Here is a 13,133-nt window from a genome sequence, read left to right on the forward strand (position 1 = left end):
TGTTTTTTTTTGTAAATCTTTGTTACTGATATCTTTTATGCTGGTAATATTGTATAACATTTTAAAAATGTTGGTACACTCTTTTAATATTTCAAATCTATCCTCTAATCTGTCTCTACTGCTGTATCAATTATTGAAAAGAAAAATAAAATTTTAAAATTGTTTTCAGGGTCTGGGATACATTTGTAATGATGTTTGCAATCAAACATACATTTTCTTTCTTTATCCTAGATGAATCTGTTTTTGGAAATTTTGTATTGGTGCCAATAACTGAAGTCAGTTCTCTTGCTTCCAGAAGAATATCAGCAAATTTTTCATCACATCTTAAGTCTATAAAATTTTTTCTAACTTTTTCTAATGCTTCCAATGCAGACTGAATGTTTAATTTAGCCTCTCGTAACAATTTACTTACTATGTTGATCTGGTTTAATATGTTATGCCATATAACAATTGAACATATGAATTTAAATGATTTTATTTTTGTACCAAGACCATTCGCCATAGTTCTGGTATTCATGTCTCTCGTTTTGTCTTCACTTATTTCTACCAGTCATAAATTTCACCAACTTGGGTTTGAGAGGAATAATGGTTTCTCTCCAAATTTCCCATTGCGTTTCTGATAAAGGTTTCAAGGTGAATTTTGGCAATTTTGTTGTTAAAACGTTCCATCTATAATTGGATGAAGAGAAAAATACATGTAACTTCTGAAAAAAATTAAAAAACTGTAAAGTTTCAAAAAACATTTTTGCAGCATCATTTACAACTAATTTTAGGCTGTAAGCTGAATGCAGTACAAAAAAAGCTCTGGGATTTAAATGATATTTTTTTTGAAGACCATTCCTTTTTCCTTTCATGTTTGCGCTGTTATCATAACTTTGCCCTCTTAAGTCTTTTATGTCCAGTTCAGGACTTCAAATTTTTTAATTACAAAATCCTTATTTAGTTGTGTCTGATATGGGGCAAAAACCTAGAAAATATTCATATATTTCTACTGGAGCTGTACAAGCAACAAAACAAACAATAACTATTTGTTCACTGTGAAATATATCTGGAGTATGTGGAATCTAATATTATAGAAAAATATTTGGATTTTCGAACAATTTCAAGTATATTAGTTTCTATTTAAGTTAATAAAATTACTTTGTTTTGAATTTTGGATGCAATACATTGTGGTAGATTTTTATATTTAGAATGTTGAATTTGACGAGTTCAGTTTCTTCTAAGTAATTTCATCTATTCAGTCTTGTTTAAGACTTAGTGGCATCCTGGCTGAGGCGGACTGAAATATGTCAAATTCCAAGGTTTTGATGATGATCTCCGGTAAAGCCCACAAGGGCTAGGTACAGAGGGGGTGGTTCTGGGTGTCTTCCCCTATGGGCCAGGATGTTCTGCCATAACCATATCAGTTTTTGAAATTGTTTGTATTAATTGTAAAAAGTTATTGTTTTTTTCAGTATCAAATAGATGCTTCGGAGATCCTGTAAAAGCAATTTTTGCTTTCAGTATTTTTAAATGTTACAAAAATTTATATAACAATCCTTTTAATTGTTTTTGCTCTTCAACATTTCTTTGTTTTTGTCGTTGATATTGAGTTGATATTTTAAGTGTTTTGTTTTTCTATCAGACATTTTTTGAAAATTATGGGGAAATTTTGAAATATAGAAATGTTTTTAAAACCGCTTAGTATTTAATAACTAATTCCAACACAAAATGAAAAACTGCTAACACTGAATTACAAGACACTTTGTAATAGCACTGGACACCTTATTTTAGGATTTGATTTTATCAAAACACTAAATTAAAAACCATAAATACTAAATTAAATATTGTCACTAAATAAAGCTCCTAACTATCCACAACAAGAGTAATAATTTTTAAAATTAAATATTTGTATTTGATATATTTGTTTCTGAAGTTCAAATATATTTTTACCACAAAAGGAGAACAACAAAATTAAAATGAATAGTTTTAGTAGAAAAACGCCGTTAAACTAAAAAATATTTTTAAAACTTGTCCAGAGATTAATAAACAAAAGGGTGATAGCTAATAGGACTCATTGTTATCTAGTATCAAGTATTATAATTTAACCGTCTATGTGAATAAAAAAATGTTTATATTAACTCTTGGTTGAATTTTAGTTTACATTTACTAAACGTTGTTATGTTTAGTCTAAATGTTGTTTAGACTGAACAATAATAGTTATTAAGTGGGCAGCAGATAAAAATATGATGACTGATCTCTTTCTGTAAAATAAATATAATGAAAATAAATTAAACAGTTTTCAAACAAATATTTTTCAAATAAATTACAAAAATTTGGCCACCTGCATGCAACTCACACATTGCACAATAGGTCGTAGTGGCCTTGAGAACCCATCACTGATACCATGTGTAAGAGGATAATAGGATTATTTGAACACAACATGAGGCTGCAAGAATTGAGACTTCTGAAACAGCTGGTACAGTACGATCTTGACTCAAAAAACACCAAGACAAGATGCAGATAGATAAGAGAAATAAGAGAGGATCTGAAGGAAACTGGCTTTACACCACAGACAAGATAAAATTAAACAAACAAAATCAAGGACAAAAACAATTGCTTCACACTCACAAAAAAGAAACTCACAAAATGAATAATTTCAACACCAGAAAGGGCACGGAGATCAGGATGCATGAAAAAGTACTGGAAGGACCACAAAGCCTGAACAGTTCCTTCAATGAGATGTGGATAATGGACTGACAAAAGTGATCCTATTCTGTCATAGAAGATGAAAAAAAAGTCTGATTACTTGGAATTAAGAAAAATTTACTTTTTAATAGACAAATATTTCATAGCTATAAACTGTTTCCATTTGTGCAAGCGTCTGATTTTAGAAATATAAAAAAAACTTATAAATAGACTACAGGCATTTTAGAACACCAAATACAGAATGTCAAAATTTTAATAAAAAAAAATAAATAAATGGGAACATTAATTAACATGAAAAGTTTAATAGAGTTTCCTTCCAAAATTAGGAAAGAATTTATCTGTGATGAAAAAGATTGTTTAATGGTTTCATTTTGTTAAACATTTATATATTTATAGCTGTATGGCTAAAAATTAAACTACAAAAATAAACAAATTGGGGAAACAACAGTATATAATAAAACCCCAATTTAGTCAATTTTTTCCAAACTGCATCAATATCTATTGAAAGTGTAAATAAGTTATTTTCTATAAGTTAAGAAACAGAAGAAAACCATACGATGGTCTAATTAATATGATTGACTAGGGATTGTCTAATTAATCTGTGGAGACATAAAAATATGAATAATAATATTTAAATGTAAAAATACTGTTCACCTTAGCATGTATGCCTTGTTACTCATAAGAAGTGGAAGAAAGGTTTGATATGTTATTCATGAAAATTCAAAATATTTAAAATAATAATTAAATGTAATAATAACTAATTTATTATATACAATTTTTTTCAGTGTAAATTTTAAAAACAAATGAATGAATAAATGCAAAACTCAAACACATAACTTCTAAAAACACACTTGGAGCCATTTTTGTACATATTTTTGGTGAAATGAAAGGAAGAAAAGAGAAGTGGAGATAAAATCCAATGTTTGATTTTGTTGGTGAATATCTGTAGAATAAGTTTTGAGAAACAACTGTAGAAGAATATTAACAGATTTGTGGCCCTAAGTATGTGAACACACAAATATGGAAGAATTTTTGAAAAACTTGGTAAGTTGGGTTATGTAAGCAATGAAAAATTTGTTAGTTATACACTATACTTTGCCACGTAAAAACAGAAAACTACCAAAATAAATCACCAATATTTAGGTTACATTTATTTTTAACAAAATAGCATTTTTACTAGAGAACCTCCAACCATAATGCAATGATCTGCACCTGATTTTCTGGAATGAAAAATAAAACAAAAACTTCAAAATGTGTGCACCATTATTAGGGGATATCAGAAGTGGCAAATAAAATATACACATACTAAACATATACAAACGCTGAATCATGATATTAACCCATCTACCTAAAATTACAAAAATTCAGCTACAATTTTTAACTGTAGATTAACTACAAAATCTAATCTAATCTGTGTAGATTAACTATAGAAAGTATATTATGGGGCAGACAAAAGGCAAAAATCACTTCACAAACAGAATAGATATGTATGTTATAAACAACATACAGAAAATTTTACTAATGGTCATTCCTTAATGAGTTCAAATAATTTGTAATTAACAAATACATACAGTATAAAAATATATATATATATATATATATATATATATATATATATATTAGGTGAAAAAATACAACATAAATCAAATACACCAATACTTGAGGTACAAAAATGATTTCCTCACTTCAAAATACAGTCAAAAAACAGATATAAAACAATATAAAAACAGATATTAAAACTTAATAACATATAAATTCTATTTCTTCAAATGTTTCGTGTATCTTTTAGCATTAACTTCAAAAATTATTTTCTATAACCATTACCTCGCAATCCTTTTCAATAATGGTATGGAGATATGAGGTAAACCACAAACAAGTTGTTCAATATGAGTAGCTGTAACCAGTGATAATAAAGGCACAGGAACAATCCATGACATCCCTTCTCTTACTGCTGCAACCTGAAGTTACATTAATACTTATAAATGAAAATTAATTTTTCATAAATGCACTTATTTACAAATATGTTAATGAAATTGTTTTAAGATATTTTATTTATTAAAAGATGGTATATAATTATCTGGTTAAACCAATTAATAGCAGTACGTACAAATTTTATTTTCACTAACTGTGTTTAGCAGTTTTGCAGATATCTCTTGTTTCTTTAAAATATATAAATATATGATTATCAATTAGTGTTTCAGGAATAACAATTAAATACAATTATAAGCAAGTAGCAAGTTGCATAGACCAAGATTCAGAAATTACATTAAATACATCTATTCCTTTAATTTTTTTCATCATACCTAATAATTCTTGCAAATGTTTATTTTTAATCTATTCATTTAACCACACCCTTAGGAGCATCTGAATTAGATACGTGTAGTTAATTTCTGCAGTACAATCACAATACTGATTAAGACTTTTTTTATTATAAAGATGAACAATCAGAATGGTTGTTTTTAAAGAATTCAGTAGTAGAGTTCAATTAAAATAATTAGTATCTTGTAGTAAATTTAGAATCTATATGACTTCTTTTTCCAGAATTCTCTGAAATGGGATTTTTGGGGAGATACTAACAACCAAAAGATGGGTCATCATTACCTCAGAATGAAGTAGGGAAATGGAAAATTTACCTAAACAAAACAAATGAAATGAAAGGCATCCTTTAATTGTACACAAACTTTTATTTACAACCAAGCCTCTTACTATCAAAAAGAATAATAAAGTAACACTGCAAGGGGACTCCCATGAACACAGCTAAAGAGTTGTAACATATATGTAAAATAGTGGTACTTATATTTAAAAGATTTATTTATAAAATATAATAGAAAATTAATAAAAGAAGAAAAAGAACATAAAAAATACCACGGTATAAATATAACATAAATAGATAAAGCATAATATAAAAAAGCTATCATAAGACCAGCTCTTTATGGAAAACCAAGACCATTTTAACACTGATTTTGGGAAACAAAATAGAACTCAATCAACAGTTTAAAGAACTGCATTAATGTGAAATAATAAATGATGAGTAAATCAAAAATTGTTTGACAAAGAACATTTATATAAGGCTAACTATATATGACTATATTAGTCATTTAGCTGAAGAAGAATGAAGTGCAGGCAACTAAAGACAAAGAAAATTCAAATTCACTTCAAAGTTTTATATTTATCTTTATTTCGTTATGCATGTTTATTCTTTATTATGTTTATCTTTGGTGATTCAAAACCAAATAGAAGTAATGATCATTGTTCTATCACATCGTTTCTGCAGCGAGTACTTAAAAAAACCCAAACAAGTGATCAGAATTAATTCTCACTCCGACTAGGAAAGAAAAAAAAAAAAGTATTTTTCCATATTTAGACGCAGAAGCCATTATCCAATAACAGACTTGATACAGTTTTAAAACTATCAAAGCCCCATAAACCAGACATGATTTAACCACATAAAACACCATAATATCCAAATGTTTCAATATGGTATCCAAAATGCTACATACAAATTAACATTTTTGTTCAGTCTGCATCCTATGATATATATATATTTTAATTAGTAGCTCAGAATCTTGTAGTAGAACTTTTAGATCTTCAAGGCAAGAGTGCATTCTTCTAAGATGTCAATTAATCAGTTTAAAAAAAAAAAAACAACTGTATTTTGCTGACATTTCTTTTACCACTAAAAGTACAGAACTCACAATGAAAGCTCCTGAAGATAGCTTTCCATTTTACACTTCATTAAATGAGGTTGATGGCACTAGATAATAGGATTTGAAGAAACAAGACTTGCAGAAGTACCTGCTGATATAGATTTCAGAGTGGTCTTACTTACCTGAGGGCCACAACCAATCTCTTTCCCTTTCATGAAAGTAATAACAAGTTTTTTGACAAGTGCTGTAACCTACATTCCTCATCTAAGTTTCCTAATTTTTCTCTCAAGGTATGTTTCATGCTTCTGTAAGAGAAGCAAATTGTTCTTAAAGGACCAGTACAGTATCCAATATCGTTTAATTCACTACATGAGTCACAACCTAACAATGGTGCATAAGTGGGCTAAATTGCAGCAACAGCAGCAGAACTACCTACATGTAGAGTTTATTTTTACACTACATTATGTGTGGAGTTTCCAAAACTCCTGTAAATTAAAGGAAAAGCCAAATTTTGTTCACTGCAGATCTTTAAAATGCAACTTTTCTTCTTAATAGTGCACTCAATTAATTACTAGCTTTAAAATAATATTTCCATGAAAACTATTGAACTTTTGTTCAACTGGCATAAACAACTCCTTTATTATGTTTATCTTTCATGTTTTCACGTTTCTGGCATAAAAAAATCTTAAGTTCAATCTCATTTCAGACAACCCATCTTAATCCATTATGGAAGGATAGCTAAGCTAAATGACAATAAAAAGGTTTATATTATATTGACAAATATAATTTATAATTAATATATTATATAATATACAATTAATACAGTATATAATATTTAATTTTTAATTATGCTTTTTGAGACCAATTTACCAGCAAACATCACATACAGTTGTTTGTTCGGCAGTAACTGACAAAGTACCACTTTATAGCATCTACGCTACTATTAATTATTTGCTTTTTTCAAATTATTGTTAAATGCTTTCAATGTTGCTAATTATAATAAAAAATTAAAATGGTTATTAATTATTTGATAAATAAAAATCAAACCAAGTGCAGTTAACTCTAGCAGCCATTTTCTCTGTTTATCAGTAACTCCCTACCAAAAGAATCCCACTATGGAGCTGACAAATATTTCTCAATGTACCACATTTGTCCTCTATGACTTTGTTAATAGTACAGGAATACTGGGGTCAGTGAATTTTCTGGTCCAGTAAGTTGGATTATTAAAAACCCACACCACACGCTTGATAATATTTATGATAATTACACTTATGACGCAAGGTAAAGTGATTATATTTTTATACACCCAGTGCAGGAATCTTTAACTCCTACAGTATAACCTGATTTAAGAATGATTTTTTTTCCACCCATAACTACCTGACAGCTGGGGCTATATCCACAGCTAACAGTCATCAATCAAAAGGATATACATATATATATATATATATAGAGAGAGAGAGAGAGAGAACATAGGTATGCATTCTTATTTGGGATTCCAGATCCTAAAGAGATTTCAGGACTCCTACCCCTCTTACAGCATAGACACCTATCATGGAGCTTGCACTTGCTGGGAGCAAAGGAACATCACTGGATCTCAGCAGAGATTTATCAGTAGGCTTTTCCAGCAGCAACTTAGAGTTACAATGCTACTAACATGCAAACTTAGATGGTTATCAGACATATTAACCTTCTTTTGCAGTCAGGGAAAAAGATTAAGATATAACAGAAAAAAAAATTTACATTAAAATTTTTCATTAACTCTTCAGCATTTATCTATAATATTTAACAATACATAACAGTTTAATTCATTAATTCTCATTAGTTTATAATATCAGGTACTCGGTAATTGGATAATATTAATTATGTACTATTAGATGACCATTACCAGCAGCTGGATTGAAGGTGGCACAAGGCTCAATAGTAGAAAAATGTACATCAACATTCCACGACTAGTGAATTCACTAAACCTTTACCTTTTCACCATTCAACACTTTCATACTAATAGTACCTGCAAATCCATTTCATGAAGTCTAAACTTAATCGCTTCATTAACATATTGCTGGCGATTATGAAAAGTTAATGGTACACTTCTTCCTCCAGGTACTATAGGTACAACTTTACCAGTCCAACTTGCTCCTTCAAAACACTCCACTGGAATTACCTAAATTCAGAACAATAAACCATAGATTACACAAAAATAAGATAACAACATCATACACAAGTGAATATACAAAAGGATACATCTTAGACATATACTTTTCATTCAGCTAATAGATCAAAGTAATATTCAAATTAATCAAGTAATCAGAATTATTGCATAGAATCCATCAAAATATTAAGAGGTACAGAGAATAAAATGTTTAAGAAGTTCTTTTTTTTATAACGGTTTGTGCAGCCAATGCGACAAACATAAAAATTACACAATTTATGACATACTTCTTAATTTTAAATCCTACATTGATTTTTTTTTTTTTTTTAGTAAGTACTAGCTCAGCAATTGTTAAAGAGGTTGGTGAAAATGTATAAGTGAATTTGACAGATTTATACTTTCCTTGTAAGCAGGAGATAAAGAGTTTCTCAAAAATATGTTATTTTATTCAAAAAAACCATAAACATATTTTAAAGTGAATACATTTTTCTTTACTTAGAAAAAAAAATCAAAAGACTGCAAAAATCCTACATCAATCCCATAAACCACTGATCTCTGTGGTGAAGAGGTAGCATCTCTGCCTTTCATTTGGGAGATTGTAAGTTTGGATCCCAACCAGACTAGACATTTTTGCACAAACTACAAAACTCATCATAAAGAAGAAAAAGGAGAAAGTATAATTGTAATTCAGCTTAGGCCTGTTAAACTTTCTGTTAAGAGAAAGAATAAACAAATAAACATTAAATAAGTTTATTTTTGTAACTTATAAATACTCAATAATTATTGTTATTAATAATTAACCAGGCAACAAAATTTTGTTTCTCTTTGGTACAAGAATCTTAATATATCTAAAGAAAAACAAAATCTTAGTATATATAGCTAAATCTTAGAGTATTTTTGATTGTGATTTCAAATATATAGGTTCTTTCTTTTAGGTATTTTTTTTTTTTTTTTGGAATTACCATTTGTTGTAAGAAAAAGGAATTGTGACAGTAGTATAACATTATACATGCAATTTCTACTAAAATCTGCTTTTTTTGGATTTTCTGGTTTAGTTTACTGCAGGCACATCAGTCCTGAAATTCTAGCAGTAGTCAACCAGCATTCTTGTGTTCCATTTTCCCTGGTAGTGTGTTCCATGGTGGATATTTCCTGATGAAAGTGTTCTCCATGTTCATCACTCACAACTCAAAGACTGGTAGGGAAATATCCAGATCTCCATTCAGCAACCTTGCAGTCATTCACACTGTCTTCAAACTCAATAACATTCATTAATTTTCTTATTTGTGTGTCGAACAAATATACCTTCCTTTATCTTAACATAACTTATATTAGGAACTTGCTTTTTGGAAAGTGAAATCCAGTCCCATCATGATACCCACTGGGTTGGTCTAGTGGTAAATGCGTCTTCCCAAATCAGTTGATTTGGAAGTCGAGAGTTCCAGCGTTCGAGTCCTAGTAAAATCAGATATTTTTACACGGATTTAAATACTAGATCGTAGATACTAGTGATCTTTAGTGGTTGGGTTTCAATTAACCACATATCTCAGGAATGGTCGAACTGAGACTGTACAAGACTACATTTACACTCATACATATCATCCTCACTCATCCTCTGAAGTATTATCTGAACGGTAATTACTGGAGGCTAAACAGGAAAAAGAAAGAAAAGTCTCATCATGATATGATCCATTGCTTTAACAAAATTTTCCATTAATCCTACTTTAATGTGTAGTGGTTGAAGGTAAACTTTTTCAGTTTTTACTAGTGCTGGACTCTAACATTCTTCTCTCATATAGTTATGTTTCTCTTTTTGGCCACTGTTTTTAACATAATGATTCTTCCTATTTCTGTCCCACTCACACAAGAAGTAACAAAATTTAGTATACCCAAGTTGTAAACCAAGTAACAGTGCTATCACTTTCAGGTCTCTACATATATATCACAAATGTTTCTCATCCTGAATCATATTCAACACAAGTTTCATATTTTCATATTACTCCATGTGAGCTGTATGAACTAAAGGGATTGAAGGGATATTATTTCCAACATGAAGAAGGACTGCTTTTAAACTATGCTTTGAGGAGTCTATAAAAAGACACCATTCATTAGGATGGTGCATATATCCCATAAGTAAAGTTTCCTTACAAAAATTACAGTACACTAAGTCCTTGTACAGGAAGAAGAAACGTTCAAATTCACGTTGCTTGTCACAGAAAGCACTTATTTTAACACTGTGTTGCAAGAATTTCTGCTTGATTCTTGGATAAATTTAGATCATGAATAAGATCAATTAATTCTGACCGATTTAATTAAATGTGGTTCAGTGTTCGTATTTTCCAAACTTTGGTGTCCCAAAGTTGGAACTCCTTTGTAACTAGGAAAATTTTTATAATAGATTTGCACATAATTTCTTTACATGGTGGTCTTAATTTTGTTTTAGCAAACCAGTGCATGCATTGTGTTTTCTCTTGTGGCAATGCCACTGAAGCCGAGACTCATAACAGCTTGGTCAGTGCAAACATCTAAACAGCTGCTCTGACAGAGAATGTGTAAACTAAAACTAAATTTTTGTCTCTTTGAGATCATGCATAACACTACAGAGTGCTGCAAAATAAGAATATATTTGTTCTTGAAACCTTGAAGTTTTTTTTGGGGACACCTGGTGTGTGTGTGTGTGTGTGTGTGTGTGTCTGTCTGTCTGTCTCTCTCTGTGTGTGTATGCACACATGCTCGTGTTTATGTGTATAATTCTCTTCATGTGTAATGCACACTTACTAATGATTTGGCAGCTTTTGAATTCCTATCAGTGGAAGTCATCTCCTGAAATGTTGAATTTCCTGGGTCATGGCAAAGCAGCATTTGAAAGTCAACACTCTCTGAGACCACATGAAAGAAATGTTGCCACATGTAGTCAAAAGTGAAGCAAGTGATGATTTTCGATTATGAAGAGTCGGACATATCATAGGTGTCAAATTTCCTGGGTCATGGGAGCTCATAACTCTTTTAAACTACTGAATCGAATTCCTTGGAGTGGTTCGTTTAGCTCTGGAAAGAGACTGAAGTTTGGTGGACTCAAATCAGGTTAGGACAGTGAATGATGAAGCATTTCCCAAGCATAATTGATGAATATATCAAAGACATAAGTTGCAATATGTGGGTGAGCATTGTCACGCAAAATTTACAAATTACTGTTTATATTTTTCAACTCAGTTTTCAAATTTTTTCAAAATCTTTTGAATGAAGTTTGTGTAGTAGTTTCTGTCTTCTGAATGTACTTTGATATTAACACCATTTGACACTCTTTCTATAGTAGTAACATCCTCTTTATCATAAGCGGAAATCATCACTTGCTTCATTTTAACAGTATGTGGTACATTTCTTTGGTCTCAGAGGGTGGACTCTTCTAAACTGCTGAAACTTGAGTTCAGGTTCAAAATCACATACCCATGTTTCATCAATAGCAATTACTCGATTCAGGCCTGCTTGCCTTCCCTTTCATAACATGTTAACAGTTCTCTTGTAATTTGAGACATCACTTTTTGCTGGTCATTCAGTTGGTGTAATATCACATCACTCTGCAACCTTTTTTTCTATGTAAATGTTTCGTTAAAATGTGGTATAATATAGTTTTTGGTATTCCAATTTCATTTTCAATTTCTCTCACTGTCATGGAATGGTTTTTGTTGTTCATCATAACAAGATTAGTGATGCTTGTGTTGTTTATATCGCCAGTCATTTAGCCAGAACATGGCTTATCTGCTGTACTCCTTCTGCCCTCTTTAAACTTTTTATGGCAATACTGTAAGGTGCTGTGATCCACAATATCATCATCACACACTTCCCTAGAAACAATTGATAAATTATTGGCAGAGTATTAACTCTTTAATTTTGATTTTGATGTACATGCATTATTCAAATTTTGTTATCGAGTCCAACTTCAATTCTGCCTCGTCTTTGGACTGCACTGACATTGTTATGCACAAAATAAGTCCTGAGTTACATGTCTGCTTTGTAACACTTCAGACTACATATTGCTGATTTCTACAAGTCAATGCACGTCTTTGCTTTTGCGCTCATTTGCACAGTACATTACTTTTGGGATAACTCTCATATATGTTTACTTTTATTACTGTAATCTCAAATTTGCTTCTCTACATGAATTTTAATAAGTAAAATTACATGTGAAAAACTACAATGAAATAAATGTTATGAGAAAAAATGCCAGGTCTTACTAAGAATTAAACCTACGACTAGCTGATCTAGATGCGAGCATGCTTCTGTATGATTATATTCTCATTTTTCTGAATGATAACTTTATGAATCTTAACTTTCAATATAATTATAATAAATATAATGTAAGTTTTTGAACTACTAAACTTTTAGAAGTAGTAAATATTAATACAGCAGCAAGAAAAATTTCAAAGAAATTATCCCAACCGAAAGAGAAGACATGTATTAATCTGTATTTGCATTAGAATTACAATATACAAATAATTTGAAATCAAATTGTAAATACGGTTTAGTATATATTAATAAAATAATAAGGTACAAATAATTTAAATCATGTAATTAACAAATATATTATTTAATACAAAAATATTTCAATTATTATAAATGTAAAGTCTATGTGGTGAGACACTTTGCTT

General features: G+C 30.0%; 1 protein-coding gene across 4 annotated transcripts in view; it reads right to left on the reverse strand.

The window, feature by feature from the left end:
• The window catches only part of LOC142327390 (putative E3 ubiquitin-protein ligase HERC1), a 314,426-nt gene that overhangs the window by 14,665 nt on the left and 286,628 nt on the right, over positions 1-13,133 (reverse strand). For all 4 annotated transcript variants that reach the window (XM_075370430.1, XM_075370438.1, XM_075370422.1 and 1 more), the window contains exons 44-45: positions 8,344-8,496; positions 4,513-4,646 (exon numbers count right to left, since the gene is read on the reverse strand). In XM_075370430.1, coding sequence (XP_075226545.1) covers positions 4,513-4,646; positions 8,344-8,496 — 287 coding nt within the window. The remainder of the gene's footprint in view (positions 1-4,512; positions 4,647-8,343; positions 8,497-13,133) is intronic.

This window comes from Lycorma delicatula, chromosome 1 (assembly GCF_047948215.1).
Source record: "Lycorma delicatula isolate Av1 chromosome 1, ASM4794821v1, whole genome shotgun sequence".
In the NCBI taxonomy this organism is placed as follows: domain Eukaryota; kingdom Metazoa; phylum Arthropoda; class Insecta; order Hemiptera; family Fulgoridae; genus Lycorma; species Lycorma delicatula.